This window comes from Megalops cyprinoides, chromosome 8 (genome assembly GCF_013368585.1).
Source record: "Megalops cyprinoides isolate fMegCyp1 chromosome 8, fMegCyp1.pri, whole genome shotgun sequence".
NCBI classification, from domain to species: Eukaryota; Metazoa; Chordata; class Actinopteri; order Elopiformes; family Megalopidae; genus Megalops; species Megalops cyprinoides.
In genome coordinates, this window is record NC_050590.1 from 15,147,708 (window position 1) to 15,171,482 (window position 23,775).

Genomic DNA, 23,775 nt, shown 5'->3' on the forward strand with positions numbered 1-23,775 from the left:
CACAGAAGAATTTGGGAAATGCTGGGTCACAATGCTTTGTTGTAATTCTGCTTGTTCAGCTGGTCATGTGAGCCAAATTGTTAGCGCAATTGTTGATGTCAATAATTGGAGAATTAATGGGAGACCCTTTTTTGTTCATATGGGTACCATAACATTTTTGTACATGTAAGTACCTTTTTTGAAGACTGAAAGCATAATTTATGGACATTACATTTTATTATTATCAGTGTAGTAGATGATATGTGGCATGTTGAGCATCACACTTTTTACAGTTTTTGGGTGCATATCTTTCTTGTGCTCCCTCTCTTCAGTATTGGCTTGTATAGATGTTTTTCATTCCCTTTGTGAATGTGTAGTTAATTAACCTTGGTTAACTTGAGTGAGGTCCTCTGTACCTGCCAGTAATCTTTTTATCTTCCCATTTAATTACTCAGGAATGAGAGATCTGTGTTTGTGTGTGGTCACTTCTTCCATATTCATAACATTCCCTTCTTTGTATCAATACTGTAGAGTGGGTCATGTGATCAACTCATGTCACACAATGCTTTTCCAATTTCCTGGTGGTTACAAAAGATTTTAGGGGCTTTGATTTAAGGAAAGTGCAGGGATGAGAGATTGATTGAGCACTGTAGCGGTCGGCTGGATGAAGGCTCTTCTCCTCTCCTGTTTTCATTAGTACCTCTGTGAAATGCTTCTCTGGCTAAGATAAGCCTTAATTAATGTCTCTCTCTCAACAAAAGGGAGGCTTATTTTCTCTCTGTGCTGGCTTATAAGCTTCTCATAGATTAAGGTTGATGTGTTTGTCTCAACCATTAAGCTTCAAAGGGACGCTGTAGGCTGGTGCATTTGTTCTACTGTGCTCATTTTGTTGGCCTCTTTTAATATTGCAACGTATATGTAAAATAAAAAGACTCGGTCATTACTTCATGAGATGAAGAAAGTGATTCACCATTCATTTTCATGAAATGATTTGTTATGCTCAGGCATAGGGAAGAAATTCTTTTAAATTTACATGTGCTTTCATTTTTGCCTGATTGTGCAAAGGGCCCTTCTCTGTTGTTAAATGAATGTCATAATTTGAAGGTGAACTTCTCCTCTGCTCTGGCTCTACGCACCACACCTCAGCATGACCTGGGTAGAATTTCCTCAGTTCTCTGCAGCCGCTGACATATCTCTGGGCTGAATTCCTTAGCTGTGAGACTCACTGAGGCAGGCAGCTCTCAAGCAAAACCAGCTGCACAGTTCACTTCCCTCAGCCTCCTCCCCCTCTCTTCCCCCTGCCAGCTTCTCATACAATGGGCCAGCCCGGTTCCCCCCTTCTCTTGCAGCAGTTCTAGAGATGGTACGGCCTGCCGGTACAGTTCTGGGAGCACTGTCATTGATTCAGTAGTAACAGAGCAGACAGCTTTCAGAGTGGTTGCACTGAGACAGAGGAAAACCGAGGGAGAAATTGAGAAAAGAGGGAAAGACTCTAGCCATCTCCTGCTTCTAGTCCGCTGTCGCCCACCACCTCCTTTGCTTCCTGTCCCTGCTATGACCCTGTTTAAGAGTGAGCATCGCAGCCCGAGACGTGAGTATTCCGGGGAGTCTCTCCCTCTCTCTCTTTCTCTCCCTCCCTCTCCCCTTCTTCGCGCTGTCATTGTCTTTGTGGGTCCAAACAGCACGGCAGCAGCAGGCGTCCACAGCTCGCATGAGTGACTGGCCAGCAGTTGCTCGGGGACGGAGACAGGGTCAGCAGGATCATGAGCAGGGGTGACAACAACTCTGGTGTTTACTCCCACCAGCAGCTGTGGAGCACACACTCACTGAGGGCAGGCAGCCAGTCAGCCAGTCAGCCGAGTCACCGGAGAGGAGGAAGTGCGTGTGTGTCTGCGTGTGTTTGTTTGTGTGAGTGAAGCGGGAGGTGGGAGCCGAACCAGCTAGTTAAGTCCATGACAGTTCCTGGAGTGGTGAGAATTGATCGGATGCTGAAGCTGGGGCCTGAGAAACTCTGCAGCTGCCACTCACCGGGGCAAGAACAGGATGTGAGGCTGGTCCTCTCTGGTGAATCTATCAAGAGGGGAGGAGGCAGCATCCAGGACCGAGGGGCTTGAACTGACCCTGCTGGCCAGCTGAGGTTTCATATATACTGGGCAATCAGCACACACTGTCTGTGCAGCTGGAGACCCTATAAGGGGACAGTATGTGGAAGAAACTGACATTATTAGACACTATGAGGGAGTGGACACACATGGCTGAACAAGTTGTACAGTATAATGTGTCTCTCCTTCTGTTTTTGTCCTGCTCTATCGCCATGCATGCATATCTTCAGATAGCCTCGGCTATCTGAAGAGCTGCTTTTGATACGATGTGCCTCAATGAACTCAGATGAAGGAAAGTTATGACCCATTGTAAAGGAAGGAGAGAGAATTGAGACAGTGGGACTATCTGTGTGTAATGGGAGGGTCATCCTTGTAGTCTATCCTAACACGAACATGACATAGTCCAAAGGTTCAGTTCGTATTAATTAATTAATGGAAACTGAAAAATGGAAACTGCCACTATTACACTGATTTGTTGTTGTCTGTGCCACTGTATAGCACAGAAATTGTTTTATTTTCTAATTTATAGCATATTGCTGTCACTTGTAGTGTTCATGTACCCCTCAACTTGTGTTCGCTGTCAGATTTTAAGTGCTGGATCTTTTGAATTTATGTGTATAATGATAATATGGAATTATATGTAGTTTTTTTCACAAAGTTGTGAGCCTTTTTAAGACTGTAGCTTGAGGACTTGTACTGAAACACAAACAAGTGCTATATGTGGGTGGAGAAACAATGGTGTTGAAGTACTGGTGTCTCAGCAGGTTTAATGGAATGAGTTCCTCACCTTTGCAGTCCTTTTTTTGTTGGCCTGTGAATTCAGGTACCCTCAGCGTTGTTAACGGTTGCCGGATCTTCCTTGCTCAGTCTCCAGGCTGCTGTAGCCCCACTGAACTGTGCAGTGCTTGTAAGACAGTAGAGCAGTTTTCACTGGGTCTTTGAGTCAGGGTTGGAATTGGAAGTGAGTGGCAGAGGTAATCCCCCGGTCTGGTCTTGAGCTCATTTGATGCACTGCTGTGATCGACAAGTCTGTCAGCCTGCATCAGGTGAGGAAATCAAAGTGCGTTCACACTGAAACGGCCCCTTGTAGGACCTCTGCAGTCTATAAGTGCCGCGAAGTTCCCTTATGAACAGCGGTGAGTGATGATCTACTGTTTGTTCACCACTCTGTGAGCACGACTCTGCTGCCTCTCTCAGACGATCCATACCGCCAATGAAGCAGCCATAACTCTGAGGGTATGTCACACATGTTTGCAGCAAACATTCAACAGAACAGGTCATTCCTCAGTGGCTGAATGAGAACCCTATGCTTCCTGTCTCAGGGTGACATAGGAGTGTGGTCAGAGGAATCGCATAAGTACATTCATCTATAGGAGTGAATTCAACTGAAGATCACAAATATAGGCAATCCAAGCAATGTGGAGTGGCAGTAAATTATATGCAGCTACCCAGTCAGAGTGTAATGGGAGATCTGGCCAAGAGGTGATTTAGGCAGCTGTGTGCAAGTTCCTAGCTGATCAATGTTACTACAATAATGTAATTGTTTAAGAAAATATAATTGTAGCCCTGAACTCCCCTCTCCCCTCCCCTCCTCACCATAATGTGTTAGTCACCTAGGTATTACAAGGCAGTTTGAGGTAAATGGCTGCAATTACCCAGCCAATGATGCATAATTATCCTGCAAGCAAACTCTGAGCATGCTTGTGACCTGACAACAATATTGATCTCTGAGGCTGGCAAATTAAAAGCAACCGACCGGCAAACAGATGGTAGGTATTCATAAAGCTCCGCACTAAATGGACAACAAACATTTCAATTACAGTGTGCTTTTAAGCCATACTTGATAAACAATGCCTCTCCCCCTGTCACCGCAGTTGGGTGCCAGACTTGTTTTGATGTGTGGCTGCTGTTTACAGTGTAGCTCTGCCAAAAACACACAATGCCCCACGCTGTGATGGTCTCCCCCACCACTAAGCAGGAACTCCACAATTCATCCGATTTTAGAATGTGCAAAATTACCAGCCTGTTCGACATTCTAGTGGTTTGTGACCCCCCCCCCCCCCCCCCCCTTTCTCTATTTTACATTAAAATGACTTCACCTTGTACTACCTTTGAATGAGGAATATGTACATTTCAAAGGTTTAAATTCCCTGGCTCCAAAAAAAGAAAGAAATGTCAAATTCGCTTGCCTCTTGCAGTGGCACAAAGGTGGCTGTAGTAGAGGCACATTTACAGTGCAGTGCAGAGAGATTTATACTTTAATCCTTTGAATATTGCTAGGTGCAGATGGCACTGTGTGCCTTTGTTCTCTGCACCAGCGCTGGGGCTGGGCTCTGGAGATTATGGGTGTAATGTCATACATTTTGGGAAAACTGGAACTCCAGCCATTTGATGCAGCTCTTTTAGCGCTGGTAAGAGAATCCACATCCGTTAATCTTATCCAGCCCACCACTGTTTGAAATGCCAGGTCACAGCCAGGCAGTAGGATAAACAAGCAGCGGGGAGAAAACACGGACACCCTTGGGTCTTGTTAACGTGACGTGAGAGAGCAGTAACAGTCTTGAAAGACTAATGTCAGCTGCCAGCCTTATTCAACCTGATACTCTTAAACATTATTGTGTACGCAGGTTTGAGTTGTGCTTTGTTATATTAACAACATGGTGGAGTTGGGTCACTTGTCTGACTTCCCCACCCTGCTAATTGGGATGCGTGCCTGTCCCAGCGCTAGAGTGGCTAATATGCTCAGGGCCCTGGTTCATCTCATTTGGTTGTTTTACAGCTGAAATGACTGTCCCCTGGCCCCTGGTGTGAGAACGTCTCCTCAGCCCTCAGCCAGACAGGTGCTGATTGTGTAGGGATTGTGGGAGGGTGGAGAATATCTGTGTATGTGTGTGTGCCATTCTACCATTTTCCATATAAAAGGCCATGGCACTTGATACACTGGAAGGAAGGAAGCAGGTGAGCCAACAGGTGCATGAAAGTGAGTGAAGTGCGGAAAAGTGGCAGCTGAGCCGCCCCTACCTCTGCGTCGCACACAGACTGCTTTCATCACCCCCTGCGCATTAAGTTGAAACTGCCCTGCATTTTGTTTCACGGTTCAGTGCCTTCACAGCTCAAGTGTATTAAAGATATTCATAGTCACAGGTGGAACCTTCACATTTACAGTCTTTCAGCCAAGGTGTTAATGGACTGCTTATTAACAACATTACGTAAAATGACATTGAAAACTTGTTGAAAAAGTCAAAATGGTGAACAGGACCTTCATTATAAAGCACAGCACCAAGCGTAGCACCATTGCAGTTCCCTCCCCATGTGTACTAAAAGCCAATGGCTTTTTCCTTATTTGAAATAGTTTATCGTATTGAAGCACCCTGGAGTGTTTTCGCATGGAGATCACAGTGTAAATGCTAATTGTATTGTATCGTATCGTGTTTACCAAACATCAGAAATTGCTTCCCACAGGCTCCAACTTCAGTTGTAGGATTGCGGGGTCCTGCAGCCGTTTTCTGTAATGGCTTTATAGTGTAGTAGATTAGCTCAACAAATTTAACATATTCCCCCAGCCTCACAGCCAGTCAAGCTTGCAGTTCTATTGTTCTGTGGCTAACCTACAGTAATTTGAATTCAGTGTGCGCACTGCTTTCTTTATTTAAGAAAAAATGTTCGGAGCACGCATTTTCTTTATAATAGCTATGATTTTCCCCCTGAATGAGGGAGGGGGATTAGTAAAAATGACACATGAAATGCCTTCCCCTACGGCCTTGCCCATGTGCGCCCACAATGAGTGAATGAACTGGGAGCTGCCTGTGAGATTAGCGTGCTTGTCTGCACACAGGGCTGTTAAGATGGGGGTTAAAGGAGAAGTAAAGAGGGGAAGTTCCATTAGCAACCTATTAGAGGGGCTTTGATCTGATTTATGTGCCAGGAGGACAATATCCCTGTCACTGTAAACAGGTTCCAGCAACACGGCTGCACAGATGTGTCAGCCTGGAGAGCTCTGTGCAGATGTGCGAATGTCAAACACTTACATTATCATCCCCGAGACCCCATACGTCTGCGTGGTGCTGTGGTCTGGGGTGGCTCAGTGTTAACACCAGCAGCCAGTATTGATTTCACTGGCTGAGAGCACAATCGGCTCACATCCACCCAGAGGTATTCCAGAAAGGCATCTTTTTCCCCTCAGGTTTCACAGGAGAACCACAGCTGATAGAGTTTTCCTCTGTGTGACAAGGCTTCGACAGATCAATCCGCCTGTCACCTCACGTTTCCCGAGGAATCAATAAATCCTTGGAGGTTGGGAGAAGGCAGGAACGGCCGCATCCCTTTCCTGCTGCGGGGAGTGGGTGCATCTGCAGCCACGTTCGCTCGCAATTTTTGCAAAGAAACCTGGTTCTTGGTTTCTGTCCGCCACCTCTTCCCTCGGTGGCTGCTCAGGTGACTAGCGACCGAGCATCATAATTACCTCTCCCTCTCCCCGCCGAGCACAGTCATTATGATGCACAGGAAGCGCTTTGTGGGAGAGCCCGGGGGGGTGGGGGGGGGGGCGGTTGGTCAGGGGTGAGGAAAACTGGTTGAAGCATGAGAGGCCACTGAGGAGGGGGGCAGTCTGGTATCAGAAAAAAAGGATGGAGATGAAGAAATTGTGTTGCAATGAAAGTCTTTAATTCAGTAGAAAAACAGTATTGAAGCATGTGAAAAACACAGACTTCGGGTTCAGCGGTGCCGGAGTGTACCCCGAATGTTCAGACTAATTCCCATATATACAGTTTAGGTCTTAATGTAAATGAACCGGACTTGTAGCCTGTATGATAATGAAGTCGGAATGACATGTTTTTCTAGGTTATGCTCTTGATGTGAGTGAACAGAACCTGTCACCTGTATGATAATGAAGTCACAGCATCGGTTTTGAGTAAGCCAGGATAGGATTGTTTGAATATGCCTGGATAACCCTTTGTCTGAGATAGTTCTTGATTGCACACTCCTGGTCCCATTCTATAATTGTTTGCCACCTCGCTTGACCAAATTGTTAAGGTGTTGGCAGAGGTGTGGGCCATCCTGTTTGGGATGCCGCAGCTATTCAAATTAGCTCATGCCTGGTGGAATACACACTATGGAGCAGAATGCTGTAATTTCTTACACTGGTTTCTCCCATTAGATCAGAGGGTCCGTGAAGACACTCAGTATCGACAAATAAATGGTCAGGGCACCAGGAATGAGGGGAAAGGGATTACTGAAACGTAGCTAATCCTGAGTGACAGCAGAGAGAGGCAGCCTGGTCATTTGTTTTGGAGAGGAGGAAAATAATGTCCCTATTACCCTATTATACTTTGTGTCTCTTGCTGTCTCGAAAAGCACCTCCCTGTTGATGAGCACTCATGCTGGTTTGGTTCCATGCATGCCACTGTCATGGTGTTATTGTTTCACCCATTGGACTGCTCTTGGTTTTTTGTTAAACTTTGCCATTAATTAGAGCCAGAAAGGTATGTAATATGAAGAGATACAGAGCCTGTCAGGTGGGACTGGAGGCAGAATTCAGATGAGGTCCATTAGGGTCACAGCTGTGCCGAGGGCAGTTAGTCCTCAGTGACTCACTGTGACGGGCAGGTGTGTGTGTGCGTATGCAAGAGAGAGAGAGAGAGAGTTCTGGTTAAGGTATTTGGTTAGAGAAGGGAGGTACAGGTGCAGGCTTGGGGGGTGTTGATGGAAATTGGGCTTTTCAGGTCTTGAGCAGAATTGAACATGGGAATGAGAAGCAATTAATTTCACAGTGGCAGATGGAGGGCAATTAGACTGTAAAGCACTTCATTTATCTGGCCCTGCTGTCTCAATGTGTGATTCCAAGGCTGTCAAAAGGGTCAGGCTTTCTCTGGCTACGTGCAGTGCCCGCCTGTCCATCTCCACCAGCCTGGTCGGGGTCCATGGCGCAGGGTGGAGGGGGGAGGGGGGAGACGGGTGACCTCGGCTGCTGGGGGGCCGGCCTCTGTCAGCCGGCAGTGCACCACTGTCAGCCTGCACTGTCAGAGCGGAGCTGGGTGGTGTGGCCCCAGATGTCCCCTCATACTGATGCACCACTTCTCATGCTCAGAGGTGCACTGTCCTAGTCATGCACAGCACAGTCTATCAACGGTGCCAGTCTGGTCACTGACCAGCCCTCTCTCCCATCTCTGTATGCAAGGATCTCTGCGGCTTGTATTGAAAGAAATGTCCTTTGTATACTCCCCTCAAAAATGTGTAAGCCATTTAGTATATACCAGTGATCAAGATAATCATTTTTGCAAAATCAAAATACGGAGGATTCTTTCTTTAATGAATATTATTTTAAACTTGAACATGTGATGAAATGTTTTAATTAGTTGTGACTGGCTTCTGTTTGTACTCTGTTGGGAGGGTACAGTGTGTTGTATTGCTGTGCGGAACAAAGGCAGGAAATTGCCCTGGCAATTTTGATTCATCTGAGAATTGTTTCAAGACAAGAACTTTGCTAATGAGTTTAAGATGACTGAATGAATTGGCATGAGGGACATTGGCAAATCACAATACAAACTGATACTTTTCAGCTAAAGGATTGCATCCTGCACTGAACCAGATACTTGACTGTGTTGTTCTTGCCTGAGTGCAGTTTGTTCTGTTGCAGACATAAGCATGACTGGAGAGCTGAAATCGAGCCGCCCCAAGGCAGGACCCAAGAGGCCAAGCAGTGCAATGTACGGGTGAGTCCAGGCCCTCTAGTTTTCACCCACGCACAGAGTAGTACAACATGCACAACCGCTGCTTGTTCTGCTCCACATCGTTCTATGATCCTTATTTTCGGCTCCACAAAACTGAAATCAAATGGTTTATACTGATTTTTCCAACATTACACATGCTGCTGTTGTTTCCCCAAGATCCCCACAAAGATTCATCTTGCTCAGAATCCTCAATTTCTCAGACTCCATCTTGGCATTCTTGCTAAACTCTATTACAGATTTTGAGTTTAAAAAATTGCAGGTGCCAGTCCTGGTTCCAGTGTTTTTGCAGTTGAGCCTGGTCTTCTAGATCCTTTCTTCTGACTATTTAGGAAGTGGTGGAATCTGTTTGTACCTGTAGAACTGAATCATTTGCCCAATGGCTCAGTACGCAGATGTAAAAAAGGTTTACAGACAACAGTATCCAACAGCATCATGACTGGTGACACCCCAACCTGGTGTGTGTGTGTGTGTGTGTGTGTGTGTGTGTGCGTGCACGCGCGTGTGTGTGTTTGTCTATGCACGTGTGTGAGACACTGAGGTAATGCTCCAGCTAAGGGTCAGTTGTGACATAGCTCAGTAGCCATTTAGCATGTGAAGAATGTCAGAGCTCTGGGTGAGCACTGGGGGAGTCAACTCTAATTATAGTTTCCTGAGCCCATGGTGGCTCCTCTCATGCTGTCTCTGTCTGGCACAGTACCACTCCCATCTACAAGACAATCGCACATCTCCCCAAACACCTCCCATTCAAACAGGGACTACAAAAACACAGGGAAGACGCCTGAACAAAGAGGGCACATGTGCTCATATTCATGCCTGTGGCACTACTGATCTGACTCCATAGTACACCTGCATGCAGTGAATTCCCACTTTAATTAATTGCAGCTGAATTCCTCTTGACCTCTATTTTGCTGCTGGGGCTCTATGGGTGCATCCCTGGTACCCAGCTACTGTGTCACTTAAATACAGTGAGTTGAAGCTGCACAGAAATAAATCATGTGCGTGGGGAAGATTGTGCTCTTTTCCCGGTGAGACCCTTGACTGACATGCTATACAGGGTCACACTGGAGGAAAACACAGTCTGCCTGCAAATGAGTTATGATTTCTCCTCTCCTCCTCTCTTAAGAACATTGCACTGATGAGAACAGGCCATTCAGCCCATCTTGGCTTGTCATTTTGACTACATTTAAATGAACAGCAATACATTTTATTTATCGTACATTAAAAACAATTAAAACAACAGCAGTAACTCATAAAGCAATAGTGGATAGATAAAAAAGGCAAACTAATTTAAAACATCTGTAAGACAACCATAAACTGCAAGAAGAATAAATAAAAGAGAATTGTAAATTAAACATACAGTGCAAACAAAGCGAAACAATCGCTCAGGTCTGTTCTTCAGTGATCCTTGGCAAACAATTCTGTGCATTAGTAGCTTTATGAAGAAATGCTAATGTCAGTGTGAAATTTACTTTGAGGTAATTTCAGGAACTGCCTTTAGGGGTTGTTGACAAAATTCAACCTGAAATAGCTTCCATGCAACAGCCTTATTAATGTCTTTTAAATTTAAATACTTCTGTCCCCCTGGACCCCCTTTCACAGAGATCAAAGAGATTGAGCACATTAACTGTCTATTTGTAGGTCATGGGTTTAACCCCTCAGATCAGTTTTGTTGCCCTTCTCTGTACTTTTTTACAGCTGGTATATATTTTAATAGTGTGGTGGCTGAAACTGAGCACAGTATTCTCAATGCTGTTTAACTGTTGTCCAATTATATATTTTTATGATGACATACTTCAATTTATATTCAGTATTGTTGCCCATATACCCTGGCATCCCATTGGCCTTTTAAGGGGTTTTATCACAGTATCTAACTCCTGACAGAGCTAAATCTACTAAACTAGCTTTGTACTCTTAAATAAAGTATTCATGCCTTGTATTTTGTATTGTCAATATTCTGGGTTTGCATTTGTTAATGATAAATTTAGTTTTCCTGATATTTGCTCATTTATAAATCTTATCTAAATCTTTAGGCATTATTTTTGTCACTTCAAAATGATTTGCTTCACCTCAAAGTTTTGTATCATTAGTAAATTTAGCTATTATCACTACTCCACTAATGTCTTTAAGAAGGTCATTGATGTATGAGTAAAAGGAAAAATCCAAATACTGATCCCTGGGGGACTTCCTTCAACTTCCTAAAACACCTTGCTCAGATGTGATCTGTCTCACACTTCAGTTGGAATGCTGAAGCCAGTTTTGAATCAAAGTGGCAGTAACTCCCTTGATTCCCACTGATTTTATTATCAAAGACTTTTTTGAAACATAAATATATAATGACAAAACCTCATTTGGAGCCAAAAGGTTTTGTAAATTGAAAAAAAGAAAAAATCCAGAAGATGAGTGAAACCTGACCTCCCTCTGCAATAATTGCACTGCATATCCCTTATGATGTCATTTTTATCCAAAAAATCCTGTAAAATATCCCTAATAATATATCCCAATATTGTGCACAAGATGAATTTTAAGGAGGCTTGTAGTTTCCGGTGCAAACCTCTTTCTAATTCACTGGTAGTGGTGTTACCTTGTTTTCAGTCTTCAGAAAGTTCACAAATTTTACAGATTACATAAATATTGTTATTCCTGGTTTGTAGATTATCTCACCAAATTTATTTAAGAACCTATGGGAATAACCTACTAGGGCCTACTGAATTATTTTTAAATGTATGTTTTCATGATTTTTAATGGCATCTTTCATGTTATCTTATCTTATCTTATCTGAGTACCATCATTTAGCATTTGAATATTTGTAAACACTTCACTCATGTATCTTTTGACAAAGGCTTTCAGGCTTTATTTTTCCTTCAGCAATTTTTGAGAAAGCATTTAGAATTGTACTCTTCATGTTTTTAGTTAAGTTACTTTGTCACTTTTAAGTTACTACGGCAATCTTAAACCGTCACATAATGATTTATTCATCTATTGTGCATACTTTTTATTCAGCTTCTTTAAATTTTCACAATTTCTCCTTCGTGGTTCCACTCTATTAAACCTGTCCCCAGTCTGTACTTTGTAAACTCTCTCATCTTATAACAATGTACCTGCTTTAGATTGAAAACCCTAGTGTTAGAGGAGGTTGCTTTGATTTGCCATCATATCTCAGACATAACCATATTGTGGTCACTTGACCATAGTGGCTTTCCTGCATTAGTTCTCCAGATCCAAGGGGATTGTCTCATATTCTCTCCCCTCTTCTATTCTCCTCTCTTCTGTCTTGCCCAGTCATTCCATTTTCTGTTATCACCTCCTTTTCCTTTCCCCTCCTTTCATTGCCATTCCTCTCTCTCCCCTCCACTCTTGTCCTCACCCCCTTTGCTTCCTCTGTACCTGGAGCTTGAAAGATGCTCTGACCTTGAGATATGAGGGTGTCTCTCCTGCTGTGGGGAGCAAAGACTGCACTGATCAGAGTCCGATTTTGACAGAAAAGCTGTAGTTTGGTTATTTTTCAGGAATATGATAATCAGTCTTTTTTGAAATTTGCTAGAGTAACTCCAACAGCACTCTCATCTTTTCAGTGTAGAACTAGTGTCTTTCCTAGACCAGTGCCTCAGGCTTGCTTTACTGTATCTAACCTATACCTACAGCTAGCAATGGCGCTGTTTACTGTGCAGCAGAAAGCTGTCAGAGAGGAATGTCGGTGCAAATGCTTCTGGACTGTAATCAAGGTGGCTCAGCTGTCGTGACCCAAGAGGTGACAATGGCAAAGTGCGCATATGCTGGATGTTCTCCAAAGACCCAGGCTGGCTGTCCCTGCCAGGGATTACTGAGTGCCATCATAAGTCCAAGTGGTGGGATCTGTCCTGATTTATGTGGGAGCAACAGGGAATTTAAGGGGCAGGGCCCTGGCCCCTCCTCCAATCTCACACACACACAATCTCAGCTTCCAGATAATGCAGAAAACACAAGTCACCCCCCTCTCATTGATCTGCTGCTTCTATGTTTGACTCAGATCCTGAAAGACCACGAGAAGCCATAAACAAGTGCTTAATGCAGAGGAAAAGAGACACTGCTTTGATCAACAAAAACAGACCACTGTGGCCTCGCGCAATCACAGGGTTCACAGGGTTTGAATGCTCCAGCTGTTTTTTTAAAGCAAAGCGCGTGTGGACCAGATGCCACATCTTTCACCATGGTCCAACAAACAGTCACACAAGCGTATGTTTTAATCAGGGACCCAGATGCTCTGTGCTGCTGATGTACCCCAGAGACACTTTATAGGACTGAGAGATCAGGGGGGCTCTAGATGCACAAAGAACAGTTTGTCAGATGTGAAGAAACATCTCCCTAAATGTAAATTTATGAAAGTTTATTGTCTGTAGATGCTCTGGAAGAAACTTATATATGGAATACAGATCTTTTTGTTACAAACAAATGATTGACATATTGAGTATGTATTTAGTAGAGTAGGCATTTTGGCATATATCAACTACCTTGTGTATCATATTCTTTCAGAATATGATATTAACATAAAAATACCAGTGATTCAGACAAAATGCATTGCATTTACATCAGAAGATTGCATATCTTCTGCATCGTGATTACAAATATGATTTAATGATGATTTCTTTTCACATGTTCACTGTTGATGCAATTAAGTGTGTATATATAAGTAAATATATATGTAAGTATATAAGTACATGTATATATAAGTATGTATAATTTACATATTTTATATAAATATTGTAGATGCTCAGTGAGACAGCTGTTTTAGTAGCTGTGTCTGGGGATACTCATCAGTGGAAATCCACAGGGAAGCTCTCAAAATAGAGGTGAAAATTCAGGGTGTTCTGGACTGTGATGTTCAAACATGTCCACTGCCCCCGATGGTGTGCCTCGCTTGAGGCTCAGATGTTGGCTTTTGGATGTGGTGGCTGAGACACAGCTGGAAGAGATGACTGAGTGCAGCTGCCTCCCCCGCTGACAGCCCGGGAGAGCTGGCTTCTCCAAGGGCGGCTGGGTGCAGGGACATCGGCTGACTGACATGCGCTTTTACTGTGAATAAAGCCTGCTGAGGGGCAGCCCCACCTCCTCTCTGTCTGTCAGGTGTATGGGCCAAGGTGTCTGTGATGAAGAGCCCAGGCGTTAGGCCGTCAAGACATTTTATCGTCCCATGCCGGGACCGTTAAACATCTTATGGTATGCCGCCTTTCTGGTAAGTATTTCTATATTTACACCCCATTCCTCTAATGCAGTGTCATTTGTTTTCATTACTGAGGGGAGAGGCAAGAGGCAGGACAGGCCGAGAGGCTGTAATAATAGCCCAGGCCCATCTGTCATGGCCCAGAGTGGCCAAGAAGCCTGGGTGTGGCACGGTCCCGTCCTGCAGCTGCTCGGGATGTGACGTGCCTGCAGACAGACGGATTAGGAGGGCTGAACTCTCTGAGGGCCACAGGGGGAGTGGAGAGGGGCTGGGTGGCTGGGGGGTTAAGGGTACATGTCACCACAAGGTGTAATGTGTGAACCTTTACTTTAATGAAGTATCATTCAGCACTGGCTACCATTACAATTCTGAATTTTCATTCTTGTTTCTTTTTTATGAAGCATCGGGAAGCCCTTGAAAGTACTACATGTGTGGGAAGCCTCTGCATTTCTGGGTCCTTTTTGGGCAAATGGTGGATAAAGACATGTAGATTTGGCTTTCCCACTGGCCCTGGTGATAAACCAGTACAGTAGGGCTCACAGTGCCTCCCTCCAGGTTGAAGAAAGAAGTTCATCTTTAAAATCTTGGGTTGAACCACAAATAGAATGCTTTGATAAAGTTCTTTAATTTAAGTCAGTTTTGCCATGACAAAATTGGTGGGTGGGCTCCAGGTTTTTACTGACCTTCCATCCTTTTCCAAAGACAGAGATTAAATGCAATGGCCATTCCAACCGAGGGTGAAAATATTTCTTTAAGAATAAAAAGTGCACACCAGAGGTGATACTTTTTTCAATTTTAGCAGAGTTATTTCTTTACTTTTTGATTCTTAACTTAAGACTGAAAACCTTTCTGTGCTTTGTGCTATTCATCTTTGTCAATGTTAATGTGAAATACATTGAAAAGGTTGGTGCTGTGGGCCTTGTGAGTTACTGTGTTTGGAAGATAAGGTCATAATCTGATGTGGTGCACTGCACCATGGGTGGCAAGTACGGTCAGGCCACAGAAGAATGAAACCAGTCCTGTCCCCCAAGCGTTTGGTGGCAGGGGAGACCAGGCATATTCTCTTTCCTCCCTCGATATATAACTTACCAGATCACTTATCTTCCCTTGCCTTTAGCTTATCATTGTGTAGGAGCTGGAACCTGGGTTAATGGAGTCATTCCTACCCCTTTTCTTTATTTCTGAGACTGGAACAGAGACTGAAGGAGAGAGAAGGAGTGAGAGGAGGAGAGAGAGAGATAGGGAAAGGGAAGGGAGAAGGAAAGGGGGAGAGAGCCGGCTGCACCGGGTGTCGTTCGCCACCGGCGTGAACAATCCATCTCAAATTGATCTCACTACTTGCTCCCCCCAGGCATTGCGAATCAATCTCAAATTGATCTTTCTGCCAGAGGTTGGGAAAACTAGCAGCGGACCTTATCAAAAATATTGTGGCGTTGGGGGAATCTGACAGGGAAACTTATCAAAGAGGCGCGGTGAAAATGGGCTCAGTGGCCCCAGGCGGGCAGCAGGGACTGTGCAGCTCGCCAACCGGCAGCCCCTGGTGCCCCGGATCTGTGCATCCGTCATCCATGCCTCGCTGCCACTCCGTGTGGGCCTGCCGCATGCGCACATGCAGCCTCTGCACTTGCTTGCCCCAGAAGCCCTGTGCATGAGGGGTCAGAGAAAGGGAAAGAGTGGTCTGTGTGTCAAGCGTTATACATGGCAGTCCAGCCAGCCACTCCTATAACGTCCTCTGTTTTAATTTGTCTTGAACTTTATACGCAAAGCTCCGGAAATAGACCAAATTGGACTGAATTGCACTGATGATCTGAACTGACTACAATTAGATTTATTTGTATGGAATCTTACCTCAGCTTATAGAGGATTATCTTCTTTTTTTGAAAAAAACGATGGCAATTAGAGTGCGTCTGAAAGAATTCTCAGCCACTCACATGAAAAGGAATAGCTCTGGGAGTCAGCAATGGAAAGGGCAGGTCCAGAGGCAGCATCTGGCACTGGAGCTGCATTGGCTTTCATCTGGATGCCACTTCTATCTGTATCCACCAGGGGCTTCAGAAAGAGAGAGAGAGAGAGAGAGAAAGCAAGAGAGGCAGCTCAGATGGAGCCTGCGAGTATGTGTCTGTGGGCACTTCTTTGCAGCTTGGACTTGATTGTCTTTTGGTGTTGGTTCTAAGGATTCTTTTGTGCTTGAAAGTGGCTCATCTCTGGGTCATGGTTCTCAGGGTCTTGGTGGACTTCAGAGAGGCCTTGTCTGTGGACTCTGACTGCCCTTTGGTGGCTCACTACAGCACGTGTGTGGGACGTAATTCTCAGTGTCCCACTGTGGTTCAGTATGAATCATCAGTGGGTGGTGGCTCTGAGGATGCAGGCATTACTGCTGTGGACACGGGATTGATTTATACCTGTGAGCAGAGCAGAGCGGCAGGAACTCAAAGAAGTTAATAACATGGCATCCAGAGCAGGGAAATAGGTGGGCTGGAGCGCGCTAGCATTCAGCAGGATGTGAAGGTGCTCTGGGTTGTCGTGTAAAGCTGTGAAGTCAGCACTACTCCTGTAATAGAGGTGAGCATGGGTTTAAAGACTGGGTTATTGGAAAGTGACAGGGCAACGTGGACCGGTGGCCGGGCTGTGCTGTGGAGCAGCCAGTCCGGGATATCAGCAGCTCCCATCACTACTGTGTAGTCAGACCCGTAAGCCTCAGAAATAAATCTCCTCTCGGTGGGCAGAACGCACATGGAGCTGTTGTGAAGTCACTGCTCACCAGTTCCTGTAGTTCAGCAAGTTGGACCTGGTTGGCCATGTCAGACCAAATATTAAAATGACCTTTTGCAAATACAATTGTTTGTACTGTTAAAAAACTCAAAACTATTTGCAAAATATTATTTTGCAAAACATAGATACACTATGAATACAGTGCAGTGAGGCAGACAAAGGAGACTGAACCATGTAGAACTGATCCATCTAAAGCAAAGGCAAAACCAGCAGACAGCTGAAAATGAACATTATACCATTGCCAAAGGACTGTATAAGGCACAAATGCAATGGTCCCGGTAGATATATGAACTATGCTGGTTTAATTCCCCCGAAACTCCAGTGTTATTGCAGATGATTAATTTGGCCAGACCACAACAAATGGAATCCCACAGTGCGTTCATTCTTTCTGTTAGCACTCGAATGCCATTTCCTTCATTGGACGCGTTGAAAGAGAGAGAGCAAGAGGGAGCGGGTGGGCAGAGGGCTCTGAATAGCACACTGCAGTGTGCTTCTCAGCTAGGTGACGCTTTGCTGTTATAATTGGGTTCTGATGAATGGAAACCTCGCTTGCGCTGAGTTTTTCCGTGACAAACATTTCCTTAATTTTAGAATTCAGATCTGAGTTTTTAGAAAAGGTTGTGGAGCCTGAGGGCTGACCTTTCCAGGAGCGCCCAGCCACATGTCTTCCTTGACAGCCAGGTTGTGTCCTTAAACACAATGCGTGATTAACTTTAGCTAGGCTCCTTTAGATGTCTGCCCCTCCCGCCCAGCACAGCTCACAAAATATACTCTCACCTCCTCCTCTCTCTCTTCAGCCTCTAGCGCAACCCCATGATCCATGTAACAACATTTGATGTCCCCTTTAGAGCATGTCATCTTAAAAAACCTGACCTGCCTTTATTAAACGGGTCCTCTTCAAGAAGAATTAAGAACACATTGAAGTTACATACATGGTTATGAGCACATGTGCACATGCACAGTGTAACAAATGCAAGTGCACACACACACACACACACACACACACCCACACCCACACACGCACACACACACATACAGATTCAAACACACACCAATGCCTGCATGCATGCATGCCTACACACACTCATACACAAACACACACATGCAAACACACACTAATGTCTACATGCATGCATGCCTACATACACACACTCTCATACACAAACACACACACACACACACACACACACACACACACACACAGAATTTACACACACATTCATACTCTACACTGCATTCATTTACATATCAGTAAGACAAAGCGAAGTTGAGGGTCAGCCATCATTGTAAATTTTGTTCTGCTGCATTAACTCACAAACTCATCGTGCTCATTTCCTTATAATGGCCATTATTTGCTGTTGTTAGCATCTTTTTGAACTTTGGTGCAACTGGTTGTTTTGTACTTAATTTTTCTCTGTAATAGGAGTGTCTTACGACCTGGCTTTTCTGCCCTCCAACCAAATTCTTCAGAGAATTGCTGTTTGGACTTTGAATGTGAACTTAAAAATGTTTGGATTCGGTCTGCATCTCAATGGCTTCCCATAGGGTATTTTTCATATTTCAAGGAGAAGCCTCTTAAAAGGCTCCGTCTGGAGCTGGAGCTGTATGTATTAGCGTGACATTGAAGAGTCAGAGGCAAAAGTGAAGGGAGGGCTGGACTGGGATTTCTCAGGTGATTTGGGCTGCATGCACTGTGTGTGTGTGTGTGTGTGTGTGTGTGTGTGTGTGTGTGTGTGTGTGTGTGTGTGTGTGTGTGTGTGTGCGCGTGTGTGTGCCTGTGTGTGTGTGTGTGTGTGTGTGTGTGTGTGTGTGTGTGTGTGTGTGTGTGTGTGGGCAGGTGGGCATATACACTTATATGTGTGTGCATGTGAGCGAATGGGCTATGGATAGCTTGTTGACCCGTGTGCTTTGATCTTAGTCGGGGAGAGGGGGTTTGGTGGGACCTGCAGCTGGGCCATGTGAGAGGGGAGAGGGGATGAAACGGGGATATAGGGAGGTATAGATCGCTGTGGAGTCCAGGACCGTGGGTGAGAGGAGCTCTCCTGGCTCCCAATCGAACCATCCTCCTACGAGGGCGAGAGACTGCTGCGTGAGGTTGACTGAGCAAATGTCAGGCCTGTCCATCACCAGTAAGCCCCAGCCAGCTCTCTGGAGGCCCTCCTGATTGATAGCCTATTATTCCTCCTAAACACTTTTCTCTCCCTGTTCACCCAGCGCTCCTCTCCTCCTCTTTAAAAGAGACTGCCAGCTGTGGAGGAGGCAGAAGAAAGGTTCTGAGTCCCTCTGTTTTAAATCCTCATTGTTGACACCTCTGAGACACGTGGACAACCCCCCCCTCCCACCCCCACCCCAATAGGGGAAGTTATTAAGCATGATTTCATGGTGCGGGGTGAGCGAGCACAGCCATGGCCCTTGAACACTTAAGAAGTGCTCAGCTTTATTTTTGCTGCCACTTGTCATGTTAATTTTGTCTAATGTGGCAAAATAGTCTGAATGAAAAGCTTTCTTCTTTGAAGTTTCCAATTAGTTCATCTCTTATTCCTGCACTTTGCTGAACCATGTTACACCCCACCACTGACACTTAATTTAAAGTGTCCTATGTGTAATCCAATATGAAGTGGAAAAGAGTTGACTCCAATGCTTCTGTGGCTAAGATGGGGTCATACCTATTTCTCTGACACATTTAAGTCTATTGTTCAAGTCTGAATTGAATAGTTTATCATGACTGTCCAAACACCAAGGCACGGGATTAATAAGGATTCCAGGCATCAGTCTGTTTAACAGAATTTATATTAAGCCCAGCTATTTAGGACAACTGGGCCACAATTTGTGCGTTATACCAGAAGGGAAGAGATTAAAAGGTGTACTGCTTTCTGAAGTCATAGGAGCCAGAGCTACAGAAAAGAGATGTAACCCCAGTGTGCTCAACACTAACCTCTCCTCTGTTCTGAGAACCACCAGGCATTTATGGAGCTTTATGCAGAGATGATGGATGAAGAGAGGACAAGGTGTATATTAATGAGACCCTGAGCTTTAATATCTCAGCCCAGTCTGTTCAAAGCCATTGTGTTTGAAAGGGTAGACTGTTAACTGGGTTTTTGGAGAAGGAATTGTTTTGGCTATGGTTGACATCACAGATCCGACTGCCCTTCGTTAAATATCAGAGGATGCTGACAGCTGGGAAATCCTACTAGCTTTTTTACACACAGCAGGAGTTATTTTCTGCACACCTGGCCTTGGCCTGTGTATCTCTCACATGGTCTTCTGTCTCATCTCTTGATCAGCTTTTCTCCTTTGAGGCTGAAGCGAGGCATAAACCCACTGAATGAGACCTCTTTAAGCCTACTCAAGCCTCCATAAAGTATATCTGCTTGCTAAATATATATTCAAAGAAGACACACATATTGGCCACATTTGATTTCTGAGCTTGACTGTAACAGGGAGGTATATGATTATGTTTAGAGAGCCTTGAGAATAACAAAGTACCCCAAACCCCACAAGGGTATGCAGTAACACCAAACTTTGTCAGGATGGTGGTGGAAACCAAGATTAATGTTCAGCTCTTTATAAACACACTCGGCACCCAGCATATGCAATAAAACTGCTGTTTGCTCCCCACACATTTGCTGTGATTTACTGTACAATGTCACTCGAACCCTGAGCCCAAATGCATCACATTCCCCATAAAGTCTCACAATTACAAGGCAATGTGGAGAGTGCCTCTCTGAACTGATGCATATTTCATAACAACCCCTCGCAAAGTCAGAGGGAGGGGGTGAGAGGGGGAGAACGCAACCTCATGACTTGAAATAAGCACCATTAATTTCCCTTTGATGCAGTGCGTTTCCGCCTTTTAGGGTTTTTGCAAAGTACACGTAGACCTGGAAAATAACGAGGCACTTAAGAGCTCAGGGAGAAAAGTCATAGGAAGTTGTCTGCACTGTGTGGTTACGCCTTCACTGAGGTTTGTGGTAACATTTACTGCATTACTGCTGTAAAACCCAGTAATCATGTTGCTGTCTGAGGGGTCTTTGGCCTCAGAGCACACCACAGAACTCGTATCCAATTTCTCCTCCCAGCAGGGATAATACACACCAGCATGGCAATCTACTGTCTCCTTCAGCTCTGACATTTGGCTTTGGGAAAGGTTACCAGACCAGAACGGCCACACTCTTCCTAAAAGAAAAACAAGAGATGGAAAATAACTGGGACAACTGGTTCTTTTTAGGTGCTTCTTGCAGGGTTTTTACTGAATTTTTTTTTGACAATGCAATTGCTCAAAAATGATTTCTTGCCAATAGATCTGGTGGGAGCCTCAAAAGTGAGTTTTACATACCTGGCTGAATTAATTTTCAGGTGATGCTCTGAGGTTCATGTCAGTTGCGTCTGTGTGAAGATTTGTGGAGATTTGTGGTTTCAATACTGGCTGGTGTTCTGTACTTTGCATACACAGCAAAAAACCTATTAGTCATGGCTTACAATGCAGTGTCTTTTTTCATCTCCTTTGACTCACGGTTCTTTGAATTCAAAAGATTTAAGATATTCTTCAAGAAATGGAAGTAAAAGAGATCACTTTCCAAGTAAAACTGAAGGACACTGAAGGCATTCATTTATAAATATGTGCTACAGATGGTCTCAGACGATGCATTTTAAACACCCCCTTCCCACACTGAATGCTCCTCCCACTTCAAAACAATAGAATAACAGAATAGCAAATAAAACCTGACATCTTCTGCTTGTACTAATATATTGTGCATCCCCCCAAAACAGGTTTTTGAGTAATATTTGTACTTTAATCCTCCAAATGGAGTCTTTCATTAAAAAAATCATCATTATTTACTTATTAAATGCTCTTATTAGAGGGTGACTTACAAAGCTTACATTCTACACATTTATACAGGTTGATATTTGCTGAAGCAGGTAGAGTCAAGTAACTCACCTAACACCAACCTCACCTGGGAAGATGCAGCCTTTTGATTGTAAGCCCAGTTCCTTAACCACCGTGTCACCTGGCTAGCATGGAAGAGGTAGAGGTCCCATTGAGACAGAAAAATACTTCAACCATCCCTGTTAAATGTCAGACAGTAGTAGTAAGACTATTGTTTAGCTTACAATTACCTTTAAATACTCCGCTATATTGATCACCTGTTAACTCACAAACATCTCTCAGTATGTTCTGTGGGTGACATGTAATGTTTTGTGTAGTCAAAGACCGGTTTATACTGACACGTTTCCCGCATGGTCCAATGCTCTCATTTCTCTGGGGTAGCTAGTACACATTTTATGAACCCATTTGTCACTTTGTGACATTGTAGCAAGGCTCTACAGTCCCTAGCTTTTACAAGCTGTCCAGGCCCATGTGACTCTGGGGGGGCATGATTCACTCCACCAGAAGTTCACATGTTGCCATCAAAAAGCATTTTTCATCACCCTCTCGAATTAGACACAATACAGATTGTCATGAAAGCATCACTTAAGCACCACAGCTGCTGCTGTTCCATTTTGACTTTATTCAGGAACCTGTGACATCATTTTGGTGACCCTGGAGGCTTTGTCATGAGCACCGTAACAGCTGTTGGAGGGTGAACAGCTCATCTTTGCTGTACTCCTCATTCTTAAAAGGATGGCTGACTGTCCTCAGGTAGTTAGCTTGTCCAGTACATCTGCAGTAACGTAATATGCAGCATTTAAGCAGTACATTATAAGCCTCCAGAGAGTGTAAAGGGACCGGTGGTCAGATCAGTGCTCATCAGTGGGTTGTTTATACAGCATCAGTATTATGTCACATGCAACACAGCCATACTTGTGCCTTCATATATGATGTCATATTTCACAAGAACAGAAACATTCACAGTAACTAAACAGTGAGGTCACTACTGAAAGTATTACAACCCTGAATGAGTTTGGGTGTCTATGAATACAGCCCTTTATTGAAATAAAATCCCTGTCAAGGCACATTGCAAAGAAATGAACACATTAAAAAATGATGCATAATATGTTTAAGGAGAAACAAGTTATTGACATTTGAGTCTGACTTTGAGTCAGAGTACCAGGAGAAGAGGTGTGGAGAGGGCAACACTGAGACTGAGGCAGGTGGGGGAAGGTGAGCAGGAAGGGGAAGGGCAGGGAGGGAGCAAGAGGGGCAGGGAGGGCAGTTGACTTGGAGGGGTTACACAGCTGGAGAGGGAGGACAGTGTGCCGTGTTAACGCTGAGGACTGTGAGGAAGACTGGAGATCTGGCAGCCCATCAGGAAGGGCCTGCTGGTGAACCTGAATAACTAGGCAGGGGGGAGCTGACTGGCAGTGACCCCATGTCTGAGTGATGTGGGTAATTACAGTCCTGATGTTAGAGAGGCCCGCTGTTTATAGAGACAGTTTTGCCAAGCCAGCACTGATGGGTTCTGTAGCTGTGGTGTTAGTGACTATGACTCCATGTTACCCCTACTGAGTGTACATGTGTGTGTCTGTTCGCGTGTGTGTATGTTTGTGCTTGTGTGTGTGAGAACGTGTGTGTGTGTGTGTGTGTGTGATTGTTTGTGTGTGTGTGCATATGTTTGTATGTATATGTATCTGTGGGTGGGTCTGTGTTCAGCCTCTGTTGGCATTTTTGAGTTGGCCATTTCAGAGTAAAGAAAAATGGGGAGCGGTACTGAAGACTCCTCTGCAGCCTCTCTCTGACGGCACTTATCTGTCTCTTCACTCTAAATGCATGTAGAAGCCTCTGCCCTGCTATTTGGAGGCTGTTCCCCCAGCATGTTGTAATCCCCACATGCTTTCAGCCTTCTCTCTCCTGTCTGTCTCTTCCCTTTTGTCCATCACAACACTGCTCGGATAATTGCTCTGCAATGGGTGGGTCCACAGACCTGAACTCTTTGTTTTGTCCTTTATATTTGTGATACAGAGATATTTCAGAAGTGCATGAATAACAGGAGGGAAGCATACTCACTGTCCTTTAAGGTTATTTAAAGAAAAAATACTAAAATTATATGGTTTGAAA

General features: G+C 44.5%; 1 protein-coding gene across 1 annotated transcript in view; it reads left to right on the forward strand.

The window, feature by feature from the left end:
* The first annotated feature begins 1,401 nt into the window (after window positions 1-1,401).
* Window positions 1,402-23,775, forward strand: part of LOC118782462 (RNA-binding Raly-like protein) — a 47,835-nt gene continuing 25,461 nt past the window's right edge. The window contains exons 1-2 of the mRNA XM_036535831.1: window positions 1,402-1,570; window positions 8,716-8,791. Of these exons, the coding sequence (XP_036391724.1) occupies window positions 1,534-1,570; window positions 8,716-8,791 (113 nt within the window). The 5' untranslated portion in view covers window positions 1,402-1,533. The remainder of the gene's footprint in view (window positions 1,571-8,715; window positions 8,792-23,775) is intronic.